Source organism: Hemiscyllium ocellatum, chromosome 7, assembly GCF_020745735.1.
Source record: "Hemiscyllium ocellatum isolate sHemOce1 chromosome 7, sHemOce1.pat.X.cur, whole genome shotgun sequence".
Lineage (NCBI taxonomy): Eukaryota > Metazoa > Chordata > Chondrichthyes > Orectolobiformes > Hemiscylliidae > Hemiscyllium > Hemiscyllium ocellatum.
In genome coordinates this window covers 112,245,303-112,272,337 of record NC_083407.1, presented here as the reverse complement: position 1 = coordinate 112,272,337, position 27,035 = coordinate 112,245,303, and the positions used below count along the sequence as shown (strand labels likewise).

General features: G+C 41.8%; 1 protein-coding gene across 13 annotated transcripts in view; it reads right to left on the bottom strand.

The window, feature by feature from the left end:
* lrrfip1b (leucine rich repeat (in FLII) interacting protein 1b) overlaps positions 1–27,035 on the bottom strand; it is a 140,185-nt gene that overhangs the window by 72,507 nt on the left and 40,643 nt on the right. For 7 of the 13 annotated variants that reach the window (XM_060827654.1, XM_060827657.1, XM_060827656.1 and 4 more), the window contains 6 exons: positions 22,745–22,831; positions 18,145–18,162; positions 16,407–16,454; positions 10,038–10,082; positions 6,955–7,005; positions 2,165–2,197 (listed from right to left, as the gene is read on the bottom strand). In XM_060827654.1, the coding sequence (XP_060683637.1) occupies positions 2,165–2,197; positions 6,955–7,005; positions 10,038–10,082; positions 16,407–16,454; positions 18,145–18,162; positions 22,745–22,831 (282 nt within the window). The remainder of the gene's footprint in view (positions 1–2,164; positions 2,198–6,954; positions 7,006–10,037; positions 10,083–16,406; positions 16,455–18,144; positions 18,163–22,744; positions 22,832–27,035) is intronic. The other 6 variants (XM_060827659.1, XM_060827663.1, XM_060827662.1 and 3 more) reach the window with 4 other exon arrangements.

Sequence of the window (27,035 nt, the reverse complement as noted above, 5' to 3'; positions counted from 1 at the left end):
AACACTGAGTGGAGAGGAATGGGTGTTATATCAGCATGCAAGGAGAGAAGGAGCACATCATACGGTAACTGCAAAACACACACACACACACACACACACTTGAAGAGACTGGCCACTGTCGTGGCACTGACTCATTAATCCAGGGAGGGGAGGATGAATTACATAGGACTCAGGATTGGTGATACTGGGGACACTGGTAAAAATCTCAAGCAACAGAAACATTGCTTAAAGTTCGCAAACAGAGTACACTTTGAGTATAGGAATGTGATCCAAAGAACAGATATTCAATTCACAAGGCATCAATTTAAGATTTCAATTATTAAATTTCATTAATATATTTGGACATTAAAAAAAATGCTTTTTTCAGGAAACATGGCTGTGAAGCTTTTAGATTATCCTTCCAAACCTAACTGGTGATTTAAGATGATTCTAAGAAAGAAATCTGTAGAAGTAAAGTCATCATAGTCTGACCAGACCATTGGCCTGCTCTCTCATTAGTGAGAAACGACTGGTAGTGGTTTAGCCTGAGGATCACTATACCTCAGGTGAGGGGAGAGATTAAGGAGAGAATTTCATGGTAACCTGGTATGGATGAGACTACAGTCATGTGGTTGGTTTTTCACTCACTATTGAAATAAGCTGAGTAAGTCATTCACTTGTATCAAATTGCCTGCAGCAGCAGCTGGTGGCCCACCAAGATCTTCTCAGTGCAAGAAAGGATTGGCAATAAATAATCACCTTGTCAGTGTACAACAATTAGGACTACTTTGTCTCTCGTCCCTAAACCAGGAGCTGTGAGCAATAGCAATTCCAAATGTACCCACCCACAAATATGGGGGCTGGGTAATTGACATGGAGAGACATGGAGACTTACTCTGGTATCTTAAACATGAATCAGTAAGTCAAGGACAACCCATCCCCATGTCATAACCCAAATTCCCTCATATTCCCATTTGAGGATTCACCTCAATGATTTACAGGCACTGTCCTTTACCTTCCAACTTCTCCACCTGCAGCTAAAAGACAGTGCCTCTTTCACAGGTGCAGACAACAACTACCTATGGCAACTAAGAGGACATTTTTCATTTGCCTGGGTTGATGGAGAATGTTGGGAGGATAGTGAACTTTGGTTTGGATCTTGCCCAATGCTCTTTTACATACACACACATTCAATTTTAACAAACACCAACAGTCCTTAGACACCACCAGTTAAAGAAAGCAGCTCACTACCACCTTTTCAAGAGTAGCTAGGGACAGCCAATAAGTGCTGGTATCTACATGCTTTAAGTGAATTTAAAAAACACATGCACAACTTCATTTACACATCTACACATGCAAATGTATACTTTCTAGGATAGCAATAGTCAGGGACTAGAAGGGTTGATTTGCCCTCTTCCCACTCAGGGACCTGAGACTGCTGTGATCTTTGCACCCTGCAAAGTATTGGACAATACTTGCAGTCTATGGAGGGAAGTCATTGCCCTTAGGCTAGGAGCTGCAGTGTATCAGCTCAATCATAATTGATTTGCCCTGATTTTAATCTCTGGAACTTCCTGCATCTCATGCAAAGCCTCTGGCTTTTTGTTCTTTGTTTTCAAACATATAGTTAGCAGACAAACAGAAGTCTAGCACTAATAGAGAGGGTGTGGCATTTGCCAGCTCAAAACAAGGCACAGTTTGAAAGGAGATGATTGCAGAGGAGCCCAGGCAAAAGGGAAACAGGCTCTCCAATCTCCATCAATTAGCAGATCAATTAGACCCCAGCCTCAGTAACTTAGTCTCATAAAGTTGTGGTTATATTAGAAGACTAGCCATCCTTGTTGTTGGCTAATTCTGCAAAGTAAGTTAATTTAATTTAAACTGAATTCAATGTCCACTTGAATTCTGTTATAAAATCTGGAAGAAAATAACGGATCAGAAAAATGGTTCTAAAACTCCAACTTGTCCCTTAACAAGGTGGTTAACTGCCCTCAGATAGGACAAGCAGACCGTGACAAAGACTGAGAAGACCCATCCCACCTTCTCAAGGCAACCATGATGGGCAGTACAAGTCAGCAACGCCCACATTTTGAGTAAATGGAACAAACCAAGTAGCAGCACAACGATTAGTCCAGTTAGTGAGAGTCACTAGCTGAGCAGGCAGTCAGTGTGTTCATGATCTTACCACTGCACAGGCACCAATGCTCTCGTAACCTGTCTGTCGGGTGAAAGAAGAAAATCAGCTTGTCAGCACACAGGAGAGGATTATAATTGGGATGGGTCTGGTGTCACACTGGTTGCTTTGAATGTCAATAGACATGTTTGAAGAGTGCTTGAAGAGCAGAGAAATTTGAGAGCACCACACTTTAAAAATGTCATGTATAGATATGTGTGCTGTTAAAAAAATTAATTACCTACTAGATTTGGTCATAAGAGTTATAAAATATTTTTAAAAAGCATAAGATAATTATGATCCTTTAAAAGATCTTGATTACAGAGTGCTGTGTTCAGTATTAGGCTTCACACTGAGGTTTAAGAGAGGGGAACTTACAGATTCACTAAAAATCTCCCCGATTTGTGGAAAAGCATTAATCTGGGTGCTCTGCATCAAAACATGACAGATTAATGGGGAAATATGCTGAAAATGCTTACAGTTATACAAACATGGAGTAGGTAGTTAGAAAGAGGCCTTTTTCAATGGCAGATGTCAGACGACACAGATGCCAAGATTAAATGCAGGAGATTTGGTACAGGGATAGGAGAAACCCCTTCATAAAGTGACCACTGAGGATGCAGAATTCACACCCTGGGTTCCTGGTTGAGGAAGAAACTGTCAACATTTAGGATTAGATTAGATCGAAGGAAGGAGGAAAATAAGTTCAAACGATATTGAGGCAGGATGTATTTTTGTAATTGCAACCATTTACTTGCACAACAAACACAAACTGATTGGATTAGATGATCAGTTTCCATGTTGCAACTTATTTACACTTAAAATCAATTTATGATCAGGCAAATTTAAATCAATCAGCAAAACCTTGTTTCTAATAATAAGTACACTATGTATATTGTCATGTCCCTGGTGGGAGTAGTGTGCTGTAAACCGAGCCCCACTATTCCATGAATCATCATAGATCTGAAATATGAATAACTGACTCTCTGTATAGTTAATGTCTGACTGTAACTGTGATGTAAGATCAAAGAAACTCGTACCAAGTATCATCAATGAACAATAAAACATTTATTAGAACAAACTTATCCTTCAACAATTGCTAATATGCACATTTAAACCACACCCCTTTTGAATCCAAGCACACAATCATTCACACACAGGATGGGCAAGAATATTACATGTTGAAAATACAGGCAAAAAATGTCGATGGATCAGAACTGAAAAGCTGTTCTGAAGAAGGGTCACCTAACACCTAACACTCTAAATGTTAACTGTATTTTCTTTCTACCATTGTTGTCAGACCTGCAGAGTTTCTCCAGCAATTTCTGTTTTTGTTTCAGATTTCCGGCATTTGCAGTTCTTGTTTTACACAGGGTGAGTTGCGAATGGGTTCCATTAGCAGGACAATGGAAAGCAGTTGTTTATAAGTACAAGAATATTCATATATTAAGTCTTTAAATTTTAAAACTATGTATGAGATTATGTTCCCAACTACAATCACTTGTAAGTCAGATGTTCATAAATCAGACCACCAGTATTAGAGCGTGATCTCGCTTGCTGGTAGATATTTGAATGATTGAGTGCCGATCATTATCCATCTTCATTGAACCCAATCTACAAGCTGCTGTTTGGCAGTTTTTGTTTGCAAAGACACCTGTTGCCAGCAGGTATAACAAAAGTATCAAAATCCAGCTTCCAGGCGTATCTGCTCTTATGTAATCATTGAATGACTACATACTTCAACTTTTCCCTCACATTGTAAAGAAAACTGATAATCCAAGCTTTTATTTTCCAGTTTATCTTTCCAAATAAAATATCAATATCTGAACTGAAAGAGACTTTGCAAGGTCCAACAGTATAAACTGGATTACAGTACTGGTAGGTACAGGTCTTACTAAAAATATTGGAGTATGGATTTGGTAGGACAGGTCTGTCACTGAATATCGTAGGTACATTACAGGTGGGGACATGTCATTCATTGGAGAACACAAGTACAGTACTGGAGGGTGTGTGCCCATCACTATATACATGGTACAGTACAAGTGGGGACAGGTCATTCCATGTATGACACTGGGGTACAGTACTGGTGGTATGGGTCTGTCACTGTATATTAGGGTAGAATACTCTGGGGTCAGGTCTGTCACTGCACAACACTTCACCGGGATACAAGTTTGTTACTCTAACACTAATATATTTTTAGATATATTACTGATGGTAACAGGTCCGTCACTGTATAGCACTACAGTCACTGTATAACACGCAGGGATACCATTATGGTGGAGACAAGTCTGTTACTAATCATGGGAACAATCGGAGATAATTAACTTATAGGAACAGGTGTAAACCATTTAATCTAACTCTGCTACCTCATTCATGGAGATCATGGCTGACCTGTAACTTAACTCCGTATAATCACCTTTGTCCCAAATGTCTGAAAACCTCAGTAAACAAAAAGTTAACAATCTTAGTTTTAAGACGAGCATTTATTCCAATATCGAGTGCCATTTCAGAAGAGAGTTCCAGTGTAGATGTGTACCTTATTCTAAACTGCCCGACCAGCTGAAAGGTTTTTGTACTTTTCCTACTGTGCACCTTATGAGCAAAGGCTAATTGGGATGGGACCTGTCTCACTCAATTTAGAAGAATGAGAGGTGATCTCATTGAAACATACAGAGTTCTTAAAGGTCTCGACAGGTAAATCTGAAAGGATGTCTCCCCTCATGGGAGAGTCCAGGACCAACGGCACAGTTTTGGAATAAAGAGATGCCAATTTAAGATAGAGATGAGGAGGATTTCTTTTCTCCCAGAGGGGTGGAATCTTTGGAACTCTTTCCCACGGACAGCTGTGGGGGCAGAGTCCTTGTGCATACTTAAAGCTGAGATCGAACAGTTTAGGAACCAAGGGTTATGGAGAAAAGTCAGGAAAATGGATATGAGCAATGTTGGATCAGCCATGATTCTATTGAATGGTAAAGCATGTTCGAGAGGCTGAATGGCCTACTCCTGTTTCTATTCCTTGTAGTCATGTGGTCTTATGGTTTATTGCAGTATGCACAATTTTCCAATCTAAAGTAATGATCTAAAAATGCTCTTATAAACTTGTTAGGCAAGATATCCATTCCTAGGGATACAGCACTTTTCAGCAAAAAGAATTCTTACATTTCTGTTGACTCCCTCAAATTAATTCCATAATTTTTTTTTGTCTCTGAATCAATCTGTGATCCCTTTCGATTCCCAAGTTACTGACCTCTTGCGGTACCATAAAAACTGATGACAAGTAATTATTCAGCAAGGTAACAATTCTTAACGTGGACCTTTCTTTTTAACGGCCAATCTTTCCACTACGATTATTAATGTGTTGGATTTTGCAGCAGATCTTCATAGACATCATTTAAAATTAGATTAGATTAGATTTTTTTACAAGGCTCTTTGGCCCAACCAGTCCACACCGACCCTCCGAAGAGTAAGCCATCTAGACATATTTCCCTCTGACTAATGCACCTAACACTACGGGCAATTTAGCATGGCCAATTCACCTGACCTGCACATCTTTGGACTGTGGGAGGAAATGGAGTACCTGGAGGAAACCCACACAGACATGGGGAGAATGTGCAAACTCCACACAGACAGTCGCCCTCAGCTGGAATCAAACCTGGGTCCCTGGTGCTGTGAGGCAGCAGTGCTAACCACTGAGCCACCATGCTGCCCTCAACTGAAGTATATTAACATTCACACAGACAATGGAATAGTTATTCCAAGTATGAAGGTTTGATTGAGTCTGAAGTTCAATGAGACTCCATTTACTCAAGTGTCAGGTTTGGCTTGGGCTCTAGATCCACACTTCATTTACAATGCTTTTTGCTATGAACCAAACTCACATAGATATTCTTGGTGTAATCTGAGCAGAACCCAAGAGTTGTGACACAATACCATTCACTAGCACTCCACACCATGGGCATGATAGTTGCAGCCTTCTAAGTAGCTTGAACATCCACACGAGAAAGTGAGCACAAACTTAAATTGGGCAGGGGGAGTATACAGACAATCCAAATTTTGGTTCCCAAATCAGATGGCACAACCAACCACAGAGACATCAAATCAAATTATGTATCTGTCCACAGTCATCACAAATCAAACTGCTTTATCTGTCTACACTGCCCTCAAAAGAAACTGTTTGTGCCAACATTACCCAAATCAAACCGGATAAACAACCACTAAGTTCCCAACAGAAACAATGCAAATGTCCACATGGTCTCCAAATCAAACTGTAAATGATCACACAGACCCCAAATCAAACTGTAGATGATCATACAGACCCCAAATTAAATGGTATCCAAACAAGAAACTCAAATAACATTGTGCGTGTGACCACACAGAATCCAAATCAAACAGTGACTGCTTAAATACAGTCAATAGCTTTCAGTTGGGGGAGCTTTTCTGGGCCCCTTGTGCTTAACACCTAAGAAAATCAGGAAAGCCAAAACATTCCATGGCCCTGCACTGGGCCCAGACATTCTAATTAAATGTTGCTTAAATGCTAAAATAGCACAATGACTATTTGCTCAGCACTTGACATCATAACAGTTGTGAAATTAGAATCTACCATTTGCAGTGAATCTGGTTAAAGAGAGGCATGTGGGAATGACCTGAGAACATCCCATTCCATCCCCTGTGCCAGAGAAAGCCCGCATATTCACATAGGCTGACAGAAATCCACATTTCCAGACTGGAACTTGCCAGGGAACCAAACCGCAAACCAAGGTCTCCAAAAGTCATTGTCATAGGAATAAAATGGTACTAACCCGGGTACTACCACGACTCCCCACTGAGGTCCAGTCATCTTCATCAGATACCTGCACAAGAAACAAGAGTTTGAACAAATAAATAATATCTTCTGAGCATCTGGAAATCGAAGGAACAGAGCAAGTGAATGAGGGGAGATTGACACACACCACACAGTGAGTGAGATAGAGAGAATGACAAAGAGAGTGTGTGTGTGAGAGAGATAGAGAGAATAGTAGGAGGAGAGACAGAGAGAGACACATACACGATTAGCCAGAGAGACAGTGAGAGAAAAAGGGACATGAAGACACGGAGAAGAAAGCAACACAGAAAAAGAAAGAGTGGAAGGAGCAAAGAGGGACAGAGAAAAGAGGGAGATACAGAAACAAAAATAAAAAAGGAACAAACTATCAGAGCAAACTAGAGCAGAATATAAAAACTGACAGTGAGGACTTCTTTAAATGTATTAGAAGGAAGAAAGAGGTCAAAATGAATTGAGGGAGACAGTTATGAGTAATAAGTAATTGGCAGTAAAGCTAAACAGATCTTTTGCATCAGTCTTTATGGTGGAAGACATTTTGAACATCCTATTAACTCTAAAGAATATGAGGAAGGATTAAATACCATCACCACATTATTAGAGAAGTAGTAATAAACAAACTAATGGGGCTAAAGGCAGATAACTCCCTTGGTCCAGATGGTTTGCATCCTGGGATCTTAAAAGAAGTAGCTACAGAGATATTGGATGCATTGGTTGTAATATGCCAGAACTCCTTAGACTCCAGAGAACTGCCAGTGTGACACCACTATTCAAGATGGAAGGGAAGCAAAAAGCAGGTAACTATTGGCCGATTAGCCTAACATTTATTGTTGAAAGGATGTTGGAATTAATTATCAAGTAATAGCAGCACATTTGGAAAATCGGCATTTCACCCAGCAGAGTCAGCATGGCTTCACGAAAGGGAAATTTATTAGAGATTTTCAAAAAAATTCTGAACCAGAGAGGATAGAGGGGAACTAGTAGATGTGTTGGACTTCAGAGAAGGCATTTGACGAGCTGCATTAGTTGAAAGGTGTTGGAGATAGTATATTGGCATGGACAGTGAATTAGCTAATGAGCAAGATAGGGGATTCTTTTTCAGGTTGCTGATCTGTAGTCATTGGGGTTCCGCAAGAATCAGTACAAGGTCTGCAATTGTTTACATTACATATGAATGATTTGGAGGAAGGAAACAAATGTACTGCAGCCAAGTTTTCAATGACATAAAAATAGTTGTAAAGGCCAGTTACGAGAGAAATACCAATGGTTTACAGCGAGACATTGATAGGTTAGGTAGGTGGGCAAAAAAAGTTGGCAAATGGAGTATAATGTGGAGCTGTTCATTTGGAAGGGAGGACAAAACAACAAAATATTTAAATGGAGAAAATCTGCAGAAACCTGCAACACAAAGGGACTTGGAGGTACCCGTGCAAGAAACATGGAAAGCTAGCACGCAGGCACAGCAATAATCAAGAAGGCTAATAGAATATTGTCCTTTATTTCAAGGAGGTAGGAGTATAAGAGTAAGGAAGTCTTACTGCAACTGTACAAGATGCTGGTGACCCATATATTTTGGAGTAATGTGAGCAGTTTTGGTCCACTTATTTAAGGAAAGATATCATCTCATTAGAGACAATTCAGAAATGCTTCATTGGGATGATCCCTGATATGAAGGTATTATGACCAAAGGTTGAACAGATTGGAAATCTACTTATTGGCATTTGGAAGAATGAGAGGATTCTTAAGGGGCTTGATAGGGTAAATTCTGAGATCTTTTTTCCTCATGGAAGAGTCTACAGTCAGGGGGCATTGTCTCAGAATAATGTGGTACCAATTTAAGTCCAAGATCAGGAGGAATTTCATATCTCAGTGGGTTGAGTGTCTTTGGAACTCCTTGCCACAGAGAGCTATGGGGGCAGATTTATTGTGTTTATTTAGGATTGAGACACAGATTTTTGAGTAGGGTTATAGAGAAAATGCAGCAAGTGGACTTGAGGACTGTTGGATCAGCCATGACCCTATTGAATGACAGAGCAGGCTCAAGGAGTTGAACAGCCTTCCCCTGTTCCTGTTTCTTATGGTCTTAGGGGAAGTGATAGCCTAGTGGCATTATTGCTAGACTATTAATCCAGAGATCCAGGTAATGTTCAAATTGGAATTTGAATTCAATTTTTTAAAAGTCTGCAATTCAAAATCTAATGATGACCATGAAACCACCGTCAACTGTCAGAAAAACCCATCTCGGTGACTAACGTCTGTGTGTGGAGTTTGCACATTCTCTGTGGGTTTCTTCTTGGTTCATCCCACAGCCCAAAGATGTGCAAGTTGGGTGGAGTAGCCACGCTAAATTTCCCACACTGTCCAGGGATGTGCAGGTTAAGTGGCTGAGCCATAGGGAATGCAGGGTTACAGAGATAAGGTAGGGGTGAGGGCCTGGGTGGGATGCTCTTTGAAGGGTTAGTGTGGAATCAATGAACCGAATGGCCTGCTTCCACACTGTAGGGATTCGATGAAACTGCTGTCTTTACCTGGTCTGGTGTACAAGTGACTCCTGACCCACATAAAAGTGGTTGACTCTCAACTGCCTTTTGGGTAGATGGACAATAAATGCTGGTGTAGCTATCGATCCCTGAATGAGTAACACTAAAAAAAGGAGGGAGGATCCTTGACAGAGGCACTGATGCGGGACCTGGAAGAGAAGCCACAGTAGGTAATTTTCAGAAGAGGCATATATGGTTAAGATTCAAACAGGGTGAGAGCAATCTTAGGAAATAATAATGTGGTCAAACTGTCAAAGGCTTCTAATAGGTTCCAAAAGACAATGAGGAACAGGCATCGCAGGAAGTTGACAAGAAATTGAGAAAGAGCAAGAGAAGGAAAGAAATATTAGAACTAAAACTTATAAAAGCAGAGAGATAGTGTGAAAAGCAGAGAAAGAGAGGAGGAGAGAGAGACAGAATGAGACGAGGGAAGAGAGTTACAGACAGAGAGAAGGAAAGAAAGTGGAGATCACAAAGAGAGAGAGAAAGAGAGAGAGAAAGAGAGAGAGAGAGAGATACAAACCGAAGTGTGTCTTCTGAACCTGCGAGAGTATTTTTCACTGTCTTCCTGTACAGCCAGGAGAAGAAAAATGCAGGAGTTTGTGAACAGTTCGATCAAGGGTACAGCAACAATTAGTCAGGAATATCTCACAAACTGAAAGGATGATAGCTCATAAAGGATGCATGCAACTGAAAATGTGAAAGATCAAGGGTGTGGAGAGATGTGGGCTGGAGGATTCATCACTCCCTGTAGAAGGAAGTCAGAGATGGAACCCGAAACCACACCATTTTCTATACAGTGCCTTTTTATGACCAAGGTAGATGAGAGACTGATGGCACTGGGGACGGAGTGGGTGGAAGGGGCGGGGGGTGGCTAGAGAGAGAGAGAAAAGGGGTGGAGTGGGGGCATGGACATAGGGGCAACTGGAAATAGTCTAGAGGCCTTTGCAACATGAGGCAACCCAGAGGCCTGACAGCAGGAAAGGACACTTTTGTTACTTAACACCTTGCCAGCAAGGGAATACCGTTAACATACAAAAACCATGGTAACTCACACCTGGGTTACAGCACAGACACAATGGACACAATGGTACAGTGATGCCCTTTGTGGTTTTCTATTTTAAATCATGTAACATATACCACAGAGAAGAAGGTTATTCTTGAGACCAATATCATGAGGTTTATTTGCAGCATTAACTATTTATAAGGCTACGAATATCATAGGTTTACACAGCTTGTCTGCATTCTGCTCTTACTAATGTTATTGTCAATATACATACAGAGAGAGATGGGACATCATACTTTGTGAGGCCACATGACTGTCTTATTGGTACAGTCTTGTCTGGTCTGAAATCTATGCCATAATATATCATGAACACAGAAGTATCTGGAGATGCAAAGAGTTTGCAGAGGTATATGAAGGTATAGTTCTTACTTTGAGGAACAGGGGATGTCCAGAATATATACAGAGATACATGTAGGGAGCAATCGTGTTTGGGTAGGAAACAGTAATGACTGCAGATGCTGGAAACCAAGCTTCATATCCATTGACTCTGAAGAGCACAGATCAGACACCATCTGAAGAGCAGGGAAATCAATGTTTTGTGCTGAACCCTTCGTCAGGACTGGGGAGGGGAGGGGAGTCCAGAAGTAAATAGAGGTAGGAGGGTTGGACTAGGGAAAGGGTAGGTGAGATGGTGATAGTAAGTGGATGCAGGTAGGAGGTTAGAATGATTGGTCAGTCGGAAGGATGGAGTGGATAGGTGAGTAGGAAGATGGACAGGATAGAACAGGTCAGGGATGTGCAGAAGAGGATCAGGCTAGATGCTGGAGAAGCTGGGGGAAGGAGGGATTTTGAAGCTGGTGAATTTGAATTCGAGGCTATTGGGCTGTAAGCTTCCCAGGCAAAATAATACATAGAAGGGGTTATTCCTCCAGTTTCCATTCGGCCTCACTTGGACAGTGGAGGTGGCTAAGGATGGACATGTCACCAGGCGAGTAGGAAGGGAAATTAAATGGATAGCAACTGGAAAGTCGAGTTGGTTAGCACAGGCAGAGTGCAGATTCTCTGCAAACCGGTCCCCAAGTCTGCATTTGATCTCCCTGATACGGAGGAGACCACATCAGGAGCAACGGATGCAATAGAGGAGGTTAGATGATGTGCAGGTGAATCTCTGTTGGATCTGGATGGATTGTTTGGGACCTTGGACGGAGGCGAGGTGTGAGGGGCAGGTGTTGCACCTGCAAAAGGTCCCCTCTCACCTCCATCCAAGGCCCTAAACAATCCTTCTAGATCCTGCACATCATCAACCTCCTCTACTGTATCCGTTGCTCCGGATGTGGTCTCCTCTGTATCGGGGAGACCAAACACAGACTCACACACCAGTTCATGGAGCATCTCCACTCTGCATGCACTAACCCACTTGACCTTCCAGTTGTCTTCCAATTTAATTCCCTCTCTGACTCACCCAGTGGCCTCCTCCACTGTCATAGAGAAGTACAACTTGTCCATGCCGACCAGACAATCTAACCTAATCTAGTCCCGTTTGCCAGCACTTGGCCCATATCCCCGTGAACCTTTCCTATTCATATACCCATCCAGATGCCTTTTAAATGCTGCAATTATACCAACCTCCACCACTTCCTCATTCCATACACGCACCACCCTCTTTGTGAAAAAGTTGCCCTTTATGTCCTTTTTATATCTTTTCCTCTCAACCTAAATCTATGCCCTCCAGTTCTGGACTCCCCCACCTCAGGGAAAAGACTTTGTTTATTTATCCTAACTATGCCCTTCATGATTTTATAAACCTCTATAAGGGCACTAAACAGCCCTAGCCTATTCAACCTCTCCCTATAACTCAAATCCTCCAACCCTCGCAACATCCTTGCAAATCTTTTCTGAACCCTTTCAAGTTTCACATCTTTCCGATAGGGAGACCAGAATTGCTCACAATATTCCAAAAGTGCCCTAACTAATGTTCTGTACAGCCACAACATGACTTCCCAATGCCTGTACTCAATATTCTGATCAGTAAAGTAGGACTGTCATACAATCCTACAGCATGGAGACACGTCGCTCAGCCCAAACCGGTCTATGCCGACCAAATATCCAACCATGCTAGCCCCATGTCCTTCTAAACTTTTCCTACTTATATTTTGACCAAATGCCTTTTAAATGTCGTTAATGCATCCACCTCAACCACATCTGGTGGCAGTTCATTCCATTTGCATACCATCCTCTGTGTAAATAAGTTGCCCCTCAGGTTCCCTTTTACTCTTTCCCCTCTAACCCTAAACTGATGGTGTCTCGTCCTCGATTCCCCAACCCTGGGAAAAAGACTAAGTGCATTCACCCTATCCGTGCCTCTCATGATCTTATACACTTCCATAAGATCCCCCCTCAGTCTCCTATGCTGTAAACAAAAAAAGTCCTAGCTTGTCTAACTTCTCCCTATAATTGAGGCCATTGAGTCCCGACAACATCCTTGTAAATTTCTTTTGCAGTCTTTCCAGTTCAATAACATCCTTCCTAGAGCAAGTTGATCAAAACTGAACACAATACTCCAAGTGCAGCCTCACCAAGGTCCTGTACAACTACAACAGAACTTCCCAACTTCTATGCTCAACACCCTGACCGATCAAGGCCAGTGTGCCAAAACCCTCTTTCACTGCCCTGTCTCCGGGTGTCTCCAATTTCAGAAAACTGTGCACCTGAACTCCAAGGTCTCTCCATTCCACTACACTCCTTAAGACCCTACCATTCACCATGAAACCCCTACCTTGATTTAACTTGCCAAAAAGCAAGACATCATATTTATCTATACTGAATTCCACTTGCCATTTCTTGGTCCACTTCCCCAGCTGATCAAGATCCTGTTGCAATTTCTGAGAACTTTCCTCACTGTCCACATCACCATTTATTTTAGCGTTATCTGCAAACGTACTAACCATACCTTGTACATTCCCATCCAAATCATTGATATAGATAACAAATAGCAATGGTTCCAGCAACACCCCTGAGGTACACCACTAGTCACAGGTCTCCAGTCCGAGAAGCATCCTTCCACTATTACTCTCTACTTCCTACCATCAATCCAATTGTGGATCCAATTTGCCAGCTCCCCCTGGATTATTTCATACAATCTAACCTTCCAGCAGCCTACCATGTGGAACATATCAGTGGCCTTACTGAAATCTACATAGACTATGTCCCATTGCCCTGCCCTCATAAACTTTCCTGGTCACTTCAAAGAACTCTCTTCAAATTTGTGAAGCATGATCTCCCATGCACAAAGCCATGCTGACTGCTCCTAATCAAACCCTGTCTTTCTACATGCACGTATATCTTACTCTCAGAATCTTTGCAAGTAACCTACCACAGATGTTAAGTTTACTGGTCTATAGTTCCCTGGTTTTTCTTTGCAGCCTTTCTCCAAAAAGGACACAACATTCACGAGCTCCAGTCTTACAGCACCTCAACAGTGGCTAACGATGATGCAAAAATATTAGCCAGGGCTCTCGTAATTTCTTCTCTAGCCTATTGCAGTGTTCTTGGATACATCTGGTCAGGACCAGGAGATTTATCCACCTTCACACATTATAATACATCCAGCACTTCCTCTACTGTGATATGGACTGACTCCAAGATATCACCACTAACTTCCCCAAGTCATCATGTCTTTCTCCACAGTAAACACAGAAGAAAAATATTCACTGTGGACCTCATCCATTTCCTACAGTTCCAAACATACATGTCCACTATAGTCCTTGAGTGGACTCATTTTCTCTCATTATTCTTTTTCCTTTAATATAATTAAAGACCTCATTGGATTCACCCTAATCTTGTGTACAAAGTTTAAAAAAATCACACAACACCAGGTTATACTCCAATAGGTTTAATTGGAAGCACTAGCTGCCTTCCTGATGAAGAAGCGGCGCTCCAAAAGCTAGTGCTTCCAATTAAATCTATTGGAGTATAACTTGGTATTGTGTGATTTTTAACTCAGTATCTCTTATCAGAGTGAGGCCAAATGGAAACAGGAGGAACAACACTTTATATTTTGCTGGGTGCCCCAACCCTCCTCCTTGCCTCCTTGACCTGTTCTAACCTGTCCATCTTCCTGCTCACCTATCCGCTCCACCCTTACCAATCATAATAACCCCCTACCTGCATCCACCTATCACCCAACCATTCTTGCCCAAGCCCCACCCCCTTCCTCCATCTACTGATGAACCCCTCCCCCTCCCCAGTCCTGATGAAGGGTTTCAGTCTTAAACGTTGACTTTCCTGCTTCTCGGATGCTGTCTGACCTGCTGTGCTCTTCCAGTTTCACATCTATTGACTTGTGTATAGTGTAGGTACAGTGAATAAATAGAGGTTCATGGAGTTAGTGTAGTACGTATATTAGTTAAAATGACTGTACACAGTTACACAGGGGTGTCATGTGTTCGATACAGTGCATAGACTGAAGCATGTGGCAGTACAGAGGTAACAATACATATAGAGGTGCAGCACACACACAAACACATGGAAGTATAGTGCAGACACAGAAATACATGGAAGTATAGTATCTGCCCAGAGGTACTGTGCATATGTACAGGTACATGGAAGTAGTGTATATGCAGAGGTTATCAGTACAGAATATATACAGATGCATACAGGATGTACGATGTGTACACAATAGTATACAGAGTTTTATGGAGGTACAGTGCGTGCACAGAGACACATGGAAGTCTGTACATAAAGGTATACTGTGCACATAGAGATATAGTGCATACACATTGGTATAGTGCTTGTACAGAGGTACATAGAAGTACAGTGTTTATTCAATTATAGTGTGTACACAGAGGTAGTGTATCTAGATGTAGACCAAAGGTACACCAAGGTTTAGAGTGAACAGAGGTACATGGAAGTGCAATGTGCACAGACTATGTTAATAGAGGTACAGTGTGTGCATAGGGATACAACAGAGCTACAGTGCATACTGAAGTACACCAGCACAGTGTGCATACACAGAAGCACATAAGGGTACATGGAGCTATAACGTGTACATCGAGGTTTACAGAGATACACTATGCGCACTCAGGTACAGGGGCATACATACAAGTATAGTGTACACTCAGGTGTAATGAGGTACATGAACGTACAGCTCACAACTGAATCCTGAATTGTTTTGTGTTTTGAAGACTCTGGTCAGTCTCCCATCAGTCAGACCCTGTTTTCTGGTAGACCCTCCTGGACTTATTCCTGAATTTCAGTGAAGAGGAAATATTCAATCCAATGAGGAAATGGAAGAATGATACTACCTCCTGGATAGTGAGGGTATTTCAACCACCCAGACTTCAAGTCTCACCAAAGTTCAAAGGAAATCAGATAATAAGACCTAGTCCACTTTACTGATAATTGATGCATTTTCAGATAGTAGCTCAATCTGCATGGTATCTGTCATGATTATGTCCAACAGAATCATGAGAGATACTTTGGGTATATTCACTGTTACCAATCCTTCTGAATGGTATTTGTTTAAGTTATTGATACCAAATGCAGAGGATTCCCACTGAGTCTTAGGCAGAAATGGGGTTCAATCTTGATAAACAGGTGTTTTACAAAGTACTTTATAACTAATTACATTAAGAGCTACATGAGAGTCTTTTGTAAGAACACAAGCTACACTTTCAAGTAAGTACACAATATTGTTACCTTGCAAATTTGAACAAGGTTATAGCTCCTCCCAGGAACAGGAGCCTGACGTATCCTGATGGGTGGAGTTCATCACATGATGCCAGCTAACCCTTTCAGTCACTGTCTTATACAACAATAACCTCAAAAGATTACTTCTGAATAGTAGGGGTGGGAAAGTGAGGATTCTACAAATTGTGCAGACATTACCATCCACTGCTCGATGTCTCCAAATTTTGAATCCAGCCCATAATATTTCTAAGAACAGAAAAAGCAGAGTTTAGGAAAGGGGAGAGAGCGGAGAAGACAAGATCAATTATGAACATGGAGGTGAACTAATTATGTTAAAGATCGTGCAGCAATTCAGAATCACAAGCAACAGCAAGCAGCCGCATTCAACTCGTATTAATGAGCCCACGTGAGAGACAGCAAATGCAGGCTTGAATGGACTGGGCTAAATTTCCCTGTGGGTTTGGGACCTTTAGGAAAGGACTAAACAGGAGTCCTCAAGAGCACAATATCTGAGAGGGCAGCCTCCAGATTTTTTTAACAGGCTGGCAAAGCTGAAGGCCCATTCAGAGGACCAGCAACTCTGCAGCCTTAGGAGTAGCACCCCCTTAACACAGCTCCCACCCTAGAGGGAGGTCAGCGAATGTATGGGATCATCATGGTTGTGCCCCACTAGTCAACACTGAAAGGCTTGGTTGAAAACCCCCAAGCTTGGCAGGTTTATGCACTAATGGAGCTATCGAGTGAGCAGCAAGTACCTGACTTGTCCCTTTGATAACAGAAACACGAGGGAGCTATACTGACATGGGGTCCATCTAACTTCCCACTTCCCTTCCCTTAGACCCAACTCCACAGGCGAAAGGAAATTCAATACAGAGGCAGGGACATTGGCCCACAGAGACAGCCCCATGCAGACAGACCCTGACAGGAACATGCGCAACACAAAGACAGGAGGCCCACCCAGAGACAGACATGACAGAGATGCTCTCCCACAGTGATATCCCCATAGAGACTGAAAGAGGCATGCATCAAGAACCACTCACAGCGCACTCACAGACCTATTCACTCGGAGATATTTCCAAAGACCAACCCAAACAGAGTCAGGTCCACAAAGCGACAGAGACAAAACACCCCAGAGACAGACACATATCTTAGAATTATACAAAGTTTCAGACTGAAACTGCCAAAGAGACATCTCAGAAGTTTGATCCCTGACCCACGTTCAAACATAGACACTTCTATTATTGCCAGCAAAAGCTAGAATATGCAAATTATCAATAAACGAGAGGCAGGATGGTCAGCAGTGAAATCAGAAAACATATTTTCACACAAGATGTTGCAGATGTCTGGAACACACAATTTCTCCAATGGCCGAGACTGCTAGGAGTGAACAGAGTTTGAAGATGATCAATAAATTTTTGCTCACTAAGAGAATGAGACAATTGGATCGAAGTCAGGCAAATGGTGTTAAGGTACATTGGCAAAATAGGCTGAATGGACTGAATGGCTTTCTCCTGTTCCACTGTTAGTGTACAGACTTAACTGAAACAGTTTTGGCCTGTTGACAAGTTGCAGACCAATGAGGCAGCTGGGCAGAGAGAAGATACCAGGCTGCCAAGATTCTTGCTACTTAGGGTAGTCAGAGACCCCTGTGGACAACAGTCTAACACACTGGCACAAACTGATCTGTGTTGGAAACCAGATCACAGCATTAGTCTGGAGAAGACAAAATCTGGTCTGGAAAAAATAACAAGGAGAACAAAAGAAAACCCGGGTTTGAGTAAACAGTTGGGTAGCTATGGATTTTCAACTTCGCTGCTGACTGGCCATGCCTCCAAACCAACACCATCATAGAGGAAGGTGCAAGTGACATCAGTGCATGCACTAAGGAGTGGTAAGATTAAACCATGACACAAACACAGCAGTGAGGAAGGCTCACCTTTTGAACCTGGTAAATCTGCCGAGTGGAGGAAATTTGAAGGAAAATAGCAAAAGACAGAAGTTAAATAGATTGAATACGCAGAGAGAGTTGCAGAGTTTCAGTCAGAAAGAACAACTGGTCCCACATGAAGATTGAGATGTTTTATTTTGTATATCCTTCCTAACCACAGGATAAATTGGACCTAGTTTTTGTATTTCGGGACTCTGGCTTGTGACCCACAGGGCCAAGTCCCAGATAGAGACCACGATGACATACAATCAAAAGCCAAACTCCAAACTGAGTGCAAGATCCAAGAGACCCTTTTTGGTCCTGCTCACTCAGATCAAGAGAGTGGAGCTCAGACCTTCCTCTCTTTTGATCACACTCAGTATCTAATTAACTGACAGCCAAAACAACTGGAATGAAACTTTGATCACCACGGCAACAGTCCAGCAGTTTGAAGTGGTGATTCTTGGGCAACTGAGAATAGAGGACAACCAGATATGCAACATCCATTAACTACAAAGTCAATACAGCCGGTTCAGTGGATGTGATCAATGGAACATACATTGCTTCAGAGTACAGATGGTTCAAAGCTCCTTCAATTCTCTACAACGCTCAGAAATCACACAAAGGAAGGCAGTAATACAGAAGCCATCTGCAACCTGGAAAGTTCACAAAACTTTTCCAGAATTCAGTGCAGCCAGCAAGAACAACACTGTTGAGAATGACATATATGGCAGCGATAGCACACAAGGATGCATTACAGCCGGGCATCAACTGGAATTGCAGCTTGGTAACTGAAGGGAGCACAACTGGCTGTCTATAGTTGTAATCAGTTATAGTTGGGTGTCTGTGGGCATTATATCAGGGGTTCTATGGCAATTAGATTTGCTCATTTACCACTGTTAAAATGGGCTTCTGCTGGTGTAATGGGCAGGCCTCCACCTGGATTACTACCAGTCTTGTAAAATGTGCGTTTGTCATTGGACATAGCTGGCAATGCTGGTATTTACTATCTGCCCCTTGATGTTGTGCTGTAGTTACTGGTTCACTTTCTGAATGTTTTACAGTCTGTATGGTGAAGCTCCTGCTACGATGTTGCTCAGCACTTGGCCTTAAAAAGTTATGAATGTGGCCTCAAACTAATTTACATCCTCTTGAGTAATTGAAATTAAAATATGATCTGATCAAAGTGTTTAAAATATTCAAATGAAAAGGATTTCATCAGGTTAATACAGGGAAACTAAATCCAGGACATGACAGCCTTCACTGTAAATAGGACAGTGTGAAATCAGGAGGGAGGTCATCAACACAAAAGAAAGGTGCAATTTGGAACACTTACAAAACGGGTTGTCATGTTAAGGAAATTGGTGCTTTCAAGGATGAAAGTTTTAGTCTTTTGTTAGGTAAGGGCATGAAAGGATATTGAACGAAGGGGCGAGGGAATTGAAGACGTTGCAAAATTAACAATAATCCAATTTGATTAAGTCAACAGATTATTAGGCATAGAAGCAAAAGTAGGCCGTTCATCCCTTGGGAGTGCTTCACCATTCAATAAGGTAATGACTGATTGGAGACTGATCTATTCCCCAAAACACCTGATGATCTTTTTGATTAAATATCTGTCCATCTCAACCTTGAATATACTTAAAAACCCAACCTCACCAGCCCTCTGTGGTAAGGAATTCTGCACAGTACCCCCAGAGGAGAAATTCTGTCCTCAATGGGTGTTGGTCAGTGCATTGAATGTAAGAGTTAGGATATTATATGGCAGCTGTACAGGATTGTGGTGAGACCACTTTTGGAATGCTCCATCCAATTCTGGTCTCCCTGCTAATAGGGAAGATGTTGTTAAGGATCCAAAAAAGATTTACAGGAATGTTGCTGGGAATGAAATGTCTGAGCTATGAGGAGAGATTGAATAGGCTGGGTTTTTCCCCTGCAGTGTCAGAGGCTGAGGAGTGACCTATTAAAGGTTTATAAAATCATGAGGGGCATAGATTAAATAACCAAGGTCTTTTCTCCCCCCAAGTAAGGCAGTCCAGAACTCGAGGACATAGGTTTAGGGTGAGAGGGGAAAGATTTTAAAAGGACCTGTGGGGTAACCTTTTCATGCAGAGGGTGGTGTGTGTGTGGAACGAGCTACCAGAGGAGGTGGTGGATGCAGGTGCAATTACAACATTTGAAAGGCATTAAAAATACATGAATAGGAAGGTTATGAGGGATATGGGCCAAATGCTGGCAAATGGGACTAGATCAGTTTAGGATATCTGGTTGGTGTAGATAAGGTGGGACTAAATGATCTGTTTCTGTGCTGTATGATTCTATGACTGTTTACTCTCAGATTTTGACTTCTGGTCCTAGACTCCCATAACAGAAAACAATCCCTACCAGTCCCCTAAGAATCTTGTATGTTTCAATAACGTTCCCTCTCATTCCTCTAAACTCCAGCTGCTCAACCATTCCTTTAGGATGGACCCTCTATACCATGAATTGACCTCCTTCGACTGCCTCTAAAGCCATTATATCTTTCCTTAGAAAAGACCAAAATTGTTCACTGCATTCCAGGTATGATTAATTAGAGCCTTTAATTTTAGCAAGATGTCCCTAATTTTATACTCCATTGCCTACAAAATATGGGTCAACAGTCCATTTGCCTTCCTTATTACCTACTGATATTGGGATTTTGGGATTCTTGCATGAGGACCCCCAAACCCCTCTGCACTACAGTTTTCCATTGTTTCTGTTCATTTAATAATATTCAACTGGTAAACATCACAATTTCCTATACCATGTTGTGTCAAGTCTGCAAGCACACTCTCAATGTGGAACTGTGTCATCCTCACGACTTACCTCATCACCTACCTTTATGTCTATCCGTTAATGGGTGACAGTACATTCACTTCTATTAATAAAGTAGCTTTATGTGCAGCATCTTATCGAATGCCATTTGGAAATTCAGACACATCACATCTATTGGTTTTCCTGCTTGTTACCTCCTCAAAAAGTTCTAATAAATTTGTTTGGCGTGCTTTCCCCTTTGTGAAGCCTTATTCTTGATTTGTTTATATAAATGGGCTTGAGGGTCTGACCAGGTTACTTCTATTTCAAATAATTGGAGATGGGGAGTTCTTGGGTGATAATGTAAGAATTTAAAAGGTATGTTAAATTCCCCAGACTTTTTCCCAGGTTGGTGGGACTGTCCTTTGGAGAGAGATTGGGAAAACTCAAGTATTCTCAAGCTTCAAAGAATGAGAGGTGATCTCACTTAAACCTACAAAAGATGTCGAGTTAGACAGGATAGATACAGTTGAGGAATGGCAGATAGAGTTTAAATAAATGTGAGGTGCTGCATTTTGGGAAAACAAATCTTAGCAGGACTTGTACACTTAATTGTAAGGTCCTAGGGAATGTTGCTGAACAAAGAGACCTTGGAGTTCAGGTTGATAGCTCCTTCAAAGGAGAGTCACAGGTAGATAGGATAGTGAAGAAGGCATTCGGTATGCTTTCCTTTATTGGTCAGAGTATCGAGTACAGGAGTTGGGAGGTCATGTTGCAGCTGTAAGAACACTGGTTAGGCCACTTTTGGAATATTGCATGCAATTCTGGTCTCCTTCCTATTGGAAGGATGTTGTGAAACTTGAAAGGGTTCAGAAAAGATTTACAAGGGTTTTGCCAGGGTTGGAGGATTTGAGCTATAGGGAGAGGTTGAATAGGCTAGGGCTGTTTTCCCTGGAGTGTCGGAGGGTGAGGGGTGACTTAATAGAGGTTTATAAAATCATGAGGGGCATGGATAGGGTAAATAGACAAGGTCTTTTCCCTGGGTGGGTTAGTCCAGAGCTAGAGGGCATAGGTTTAGGGTGAGAAGGGAAGAGTTCTAAGGGGCAATCTTTTCACACAGAGGGTGGTATGGGTATGGAACGAGCTGCCAGAGGAAGTGGTGGAGGCTGGTACAATTGTAACATTTAAAAGGCATCTGGATGGGTATATGAATAGTAAGGGTTGGAGGGATATGGGCCGGGTGCTGGCAGGTGAGACTAGATTGGGTTGGGATATCTGGTCGGCATGGATGAGTTGGACCGAAGGGTTTGTTTCCGTGCTGTACATCTTTATGACTCTATTTAGAACTGAGGTAAAGACAGGATTGTAAATCTTTTTTTTGGTGGATGGGGTGGGGTAGTGCAATGGGACTTCTGCCTTTTCAGTATGTTTAAGGCAGAGATCGACAAATTTCTGATTATCAGCAGCATAGAGAGTTATGGGGATAGTTTAGTAAAAGTGTTTGATAAGCTATATTCATATTAAATGGCAGAACAGGCTGACCACTTATTCCTATATTGCTATATCCAGGACGGAATAGTTGATGGTTGGGAAGAAGCCTGCAGGTGATGCTTTTACAGAGTATGTCAGTCACTCCTTCCTGAAGCATTGTTAGATGATGTGGTGAATCAATCCAGAGAGTTCAGCCTTCTAAATCTAAAATGAGAAGTCCTCAGCCTTTCTCTCATGACTCAGCTCTGGCCAGTACAATCTCAGCAATTGTCAGACAATTACATAGCAGCACTGGAGGAAAAGTACCAAATATTGCCACCATGTGCCCAATTCCCCAACTCACCTCTTTCTGCTGTCTTTCTAGCTCTTTCATTCGGATCTCTCGTGCTTCAGCCCGTGCAGCCCGTTTCGCCGCCAATCTGGCCTCAGCCTGTCAAGGACAAAGAAAAATCATAAGAAAATCATGACAGGCCTGTCCCTATAAGTACTGTACCCAGTGTTTTATAGTGACAAACCTATAGCCATCAGTACTGTACCATATTATTAAACAGCAATAGACCTGCTCCTAACAACACTGCATCCCAGTGTTATTTAGTGACAAGTCTGTCCTGACCAGTACAGCTACGTTTCTTACATTACAACAGATTTTGCTTGAGTTGAGGCTGTGAAAGGTGCTAAATAAAAGCTAGTTCATTCCTGGTTAACTTACTATTCCTGTTAGACACTCTGCATCTCTACTTCTCAACAACCAGGAAGCCTTTTACAAAGAAACACCACTCCATTGGAAAACCCTGGAAAAACCGGTGGGGCATGCCACTATGAACAACTTTTGGAAATATTAGATATATTGGACAATAACTTGTAGAGGTTATGGCGATCAGGACTGCAGGCTAGACAGCCAAAGAGAACGTCATCACTTTGCAAGAAAGGACACTTCATCTTGTACCATTCAATAGACCAAAAAAAAATGTTAGCCTTGGATAAAGGAACCCAGTGAAGTTCTATTCACTGGTCCATACCCTTGTGTTATATGGTGATACATATATTCCAACAAGTACTGTATTTGTGTTATATAGTGAGAGGCCTGTTCCACTAGAAATGTAACCCCGTATTATACAGTGACAGACCTGTCTCCAACAGTAACGTACCCAGATTATACAAAGATAGACCTATCCCCATCAGTACTGCACCTGTGTTTTATAATAACAGACCTGTCCCCAACAATACTGTATCCCAGTGTTATACAGTAACAGATTGGTCTGCACCAGTAGAGATCCCCAATGTTATAGTGACTGATCTGTTTCCACCAGCCATGCTTCTTACAACAGATTTTGCATGTATTGAAGTTGTGAAAGGTACTATATAAATGATAGTTTGTTCCTGTCCAACTTTTCATTCCTGTTGTGCACACTGCATCGCTACTTCTTAACAGATGTTTGCACATTCCCCCCGTGTCTGTGTGGGTTTCCTCCAGGTGCTCTGGTTTCCTCCCACAGTCCAAAGATGTGAAGGCTTGGTGGATAGGCCATGCGAAATTGCTCTGTGTCCAGGGATCTCCGGGTTAGGTGGATTAGCCACGGGATATATGGGGTTACAAGGACAGGGTAGATCTGAGTGGGATGCTTTTTGCAGGGTCTGTGTGGACTTGATGGGCCAAATGGCCTACGTCCATGCTGTAGAAATCACAGAATCCCACTGTGTTGACTCTTGGAGAATAAAACAAGATTCTAGGGCTGGGCCATAGCCATTTGCAACAATAACTAATTGGAAGCATTGTCAGTTTTGATATCAGCTGTCGACTTAGTCGTCAATAACATCTCATCACCGTATAAATGCAATTGCTGTTTACGATGACCAAGTGACTTTGAGTCGTACAGCATGGAAACAGACCCTTTGGTCCAACTCGTCTGGTCGACTAGACATCCTATTCTGACTTAGCATATTGCCCCCATCACTCTAAACCCTTCCTATTCATATACCCATCCAGATGCCTTTTAAATGTCGCAATTGTACCTCACCCCACCGCTTCCTCTGGCAGCTTGTACCATATGCGCATCACCCTCTGTGTGAAAAGGCTATCCCCTTGGCAACTTCTTAAATATTTCCCCTCTCACCTTAAACCTATTCTCTCTAGTTTTAGACTCCCCCATCCTAGAAAAAGACATTGGTTATTCACCATATCCATGCCTCTCATGATTTTATATAACTCTATCAGGTCATTCACAGAGTAACTGAAGAATACTACTCATATTTTGGTTGTTGTGTCCTCTCTTATTCCCCATCTCAAATCCATCTCAATTGAATGCTGAAGTCTACAAAGCTCTCCAGACTACTGATACAAGACAAATGAGATCCAGGTTGAAATATAGCTCAACAAATTAAATTAAGGACAAAGTTAAAATACAATGAGCAGGTCTATCACTGAAACACAATGCTGCAGATTTGGGTGCTGAAGTTCAGAATAAAATTACGATGAAATCCACTCGTGTCAACATTTCATTTCTTGTCCAAGGCATGGGAAAATACAAAAAAAAACCCTTACTTTCCATTTACTCGGAGCTGCTTTGACCTTGTCCTGCAGTGTGGCCCAGATAAGTCACTTTTGCTTTGGTAAATTCATTTTTAAGCCCTATTTACAATCAGATTGGCTTTCTGTAGTCAGCTCTGTCAAGTGATGTAGATGTTCTTCCCAGATTTGGCTAAAAACAACCAAATTTTCACTACAAATCACACAATAACAGTCCTTCAAATGATTTTATTGGTTATTGTTCACAGCTGTGGAAGTAAGAGGCCGATTCTTGCTTTTCTACTCTCTGTCTCTACTTCCAATGCCAAGTGTTTTATGCCTTTTTAACAGCTGTCTCAGCATGTCCACCCTCACAAAGGCATTTGGGGATGAGCAACCAGTGCTGACCTTGCCAGTGATACCCGCATCCTGTGAAAAAATTTCCAAAAATTCCAACATTACCTTGAACATTTTGTAGCCCAGCTCTCTCTATTCCTGAAGCCCTGTCAAATTGTGACATTTAACATATGTCACTCCTTCTCATTCCTTCTTGGTAATTACTTCACACTACTGAGTTCAATTTAATCTGCCACATGTCCACCTATTTCACCTGTCTTGCTTTGCCTTGCTGGTGTGTGTTCACCATGATTCCAAGTTTCATAGCATCTGCACATCAAAGGATTCTGCCCATACACGCCAGGATAATGTTTATTATGGGATTAATAGTCCTAACACCAACGAAATGGAAGAACACCACTGATTTCTCCTCACCAACCATAGCAATAGCAAGTCACCACTATGCTCTGCTTTCAATCCATTTTCCACACTACCACTGTCATTCCATGGACTTCAGTATTGTTCACAAGTTAATAATGTGAAACTTCGTTAAAATTTCTTTTGAAAACACTTACATTCACATTGACTGCGATCAAATTAGTCAATGACAAAACAAATCCGTGCTTTCATTTCTCAATCCATGATTCTTCAAACACAAATTAATTTTGCCTTGGGATTATTGCGTGTAAACAATGCCCTTTTACTGATGTTGGGCTGTTTGGCATATTGTTGTCTATCCCTGTTTATGAGCAAACTGCATGCATCTCCTGCCTGACTGGCTCACTTTCGTATTTCAAGTGCTGCCAGCTTTTTAAGTAAATTAATTTATTTTTATCTAAACAAATATTCCTACCTCCTCCTTTACTGTCAAACCAGTTTGTTGCATACAACACAGGGGCTGAGAAAGTGTGCCATGGGAACAAATCATATGGGCAACTGTTCCTTGGCTCAATCATATTAAGTAGATTTCCTTCGCTGAAGGATATTAATAAACAAGATATGTTTTTACAATCCATTAGTTTCATGGTCAACATTACTGAGACTAAACCAATTTAAATTCAACCCAACTGATCATGTGATTTGAACTTATATCATCGGTGCCTGTTTCAGACATACAAGGCACCATAATCCTAGAGGACCATAAGGCTGCACTCTCATTACAGTGAGAGAGAGAGAGAGAGAGAGAGAGAGAGAGAGAGTGTGAGAGTGTGTATGTGTATGTGCGAGAGAGGAAGTGTGTGCGTGCGAGAGAGAGAAAGAGAGAAAATGAGTGTGAGTGAGTTGACTAGTGGTGAGTTTAACTTGAACATCTTCACTCCTCAGGTGAGGGGCAAGGTCAAGAAGACAGGACTCATATTGACTTCAGCCAGTATGGAAATTGAACTCTGCCAATTGAGAACATAGCCATTACACTACCTTACCCAACCAGTCACCTTCTTGTCCACTGTCTAAATCCTTTTGAACCTCTTTGTATGCCCTCACACAGCTAAGTTTCTCATGGAGTGCTGTATTATCAACAAACTTGCACTTGAGCCTTTCATCTAAATTGTTAATGTAGTCCACAAATGTCTAAAGGCTCAGCACCCATCCTTGCAACACTCGACTAGTAACAGTTTGGCCATCTGAAAGTGATCCATTTATTCCTGCACTGTAATCAGATCTTTTGCCAATCATTTATCATGCCTCCAACTCTAGGAGCCCCTGTCATGTGCAAGAAATATTTTATGGCAACTTTAATCAGGTGCCTTTTGAAAATCCATTTACCCATCGACGGACTCCCATTTACTTACCT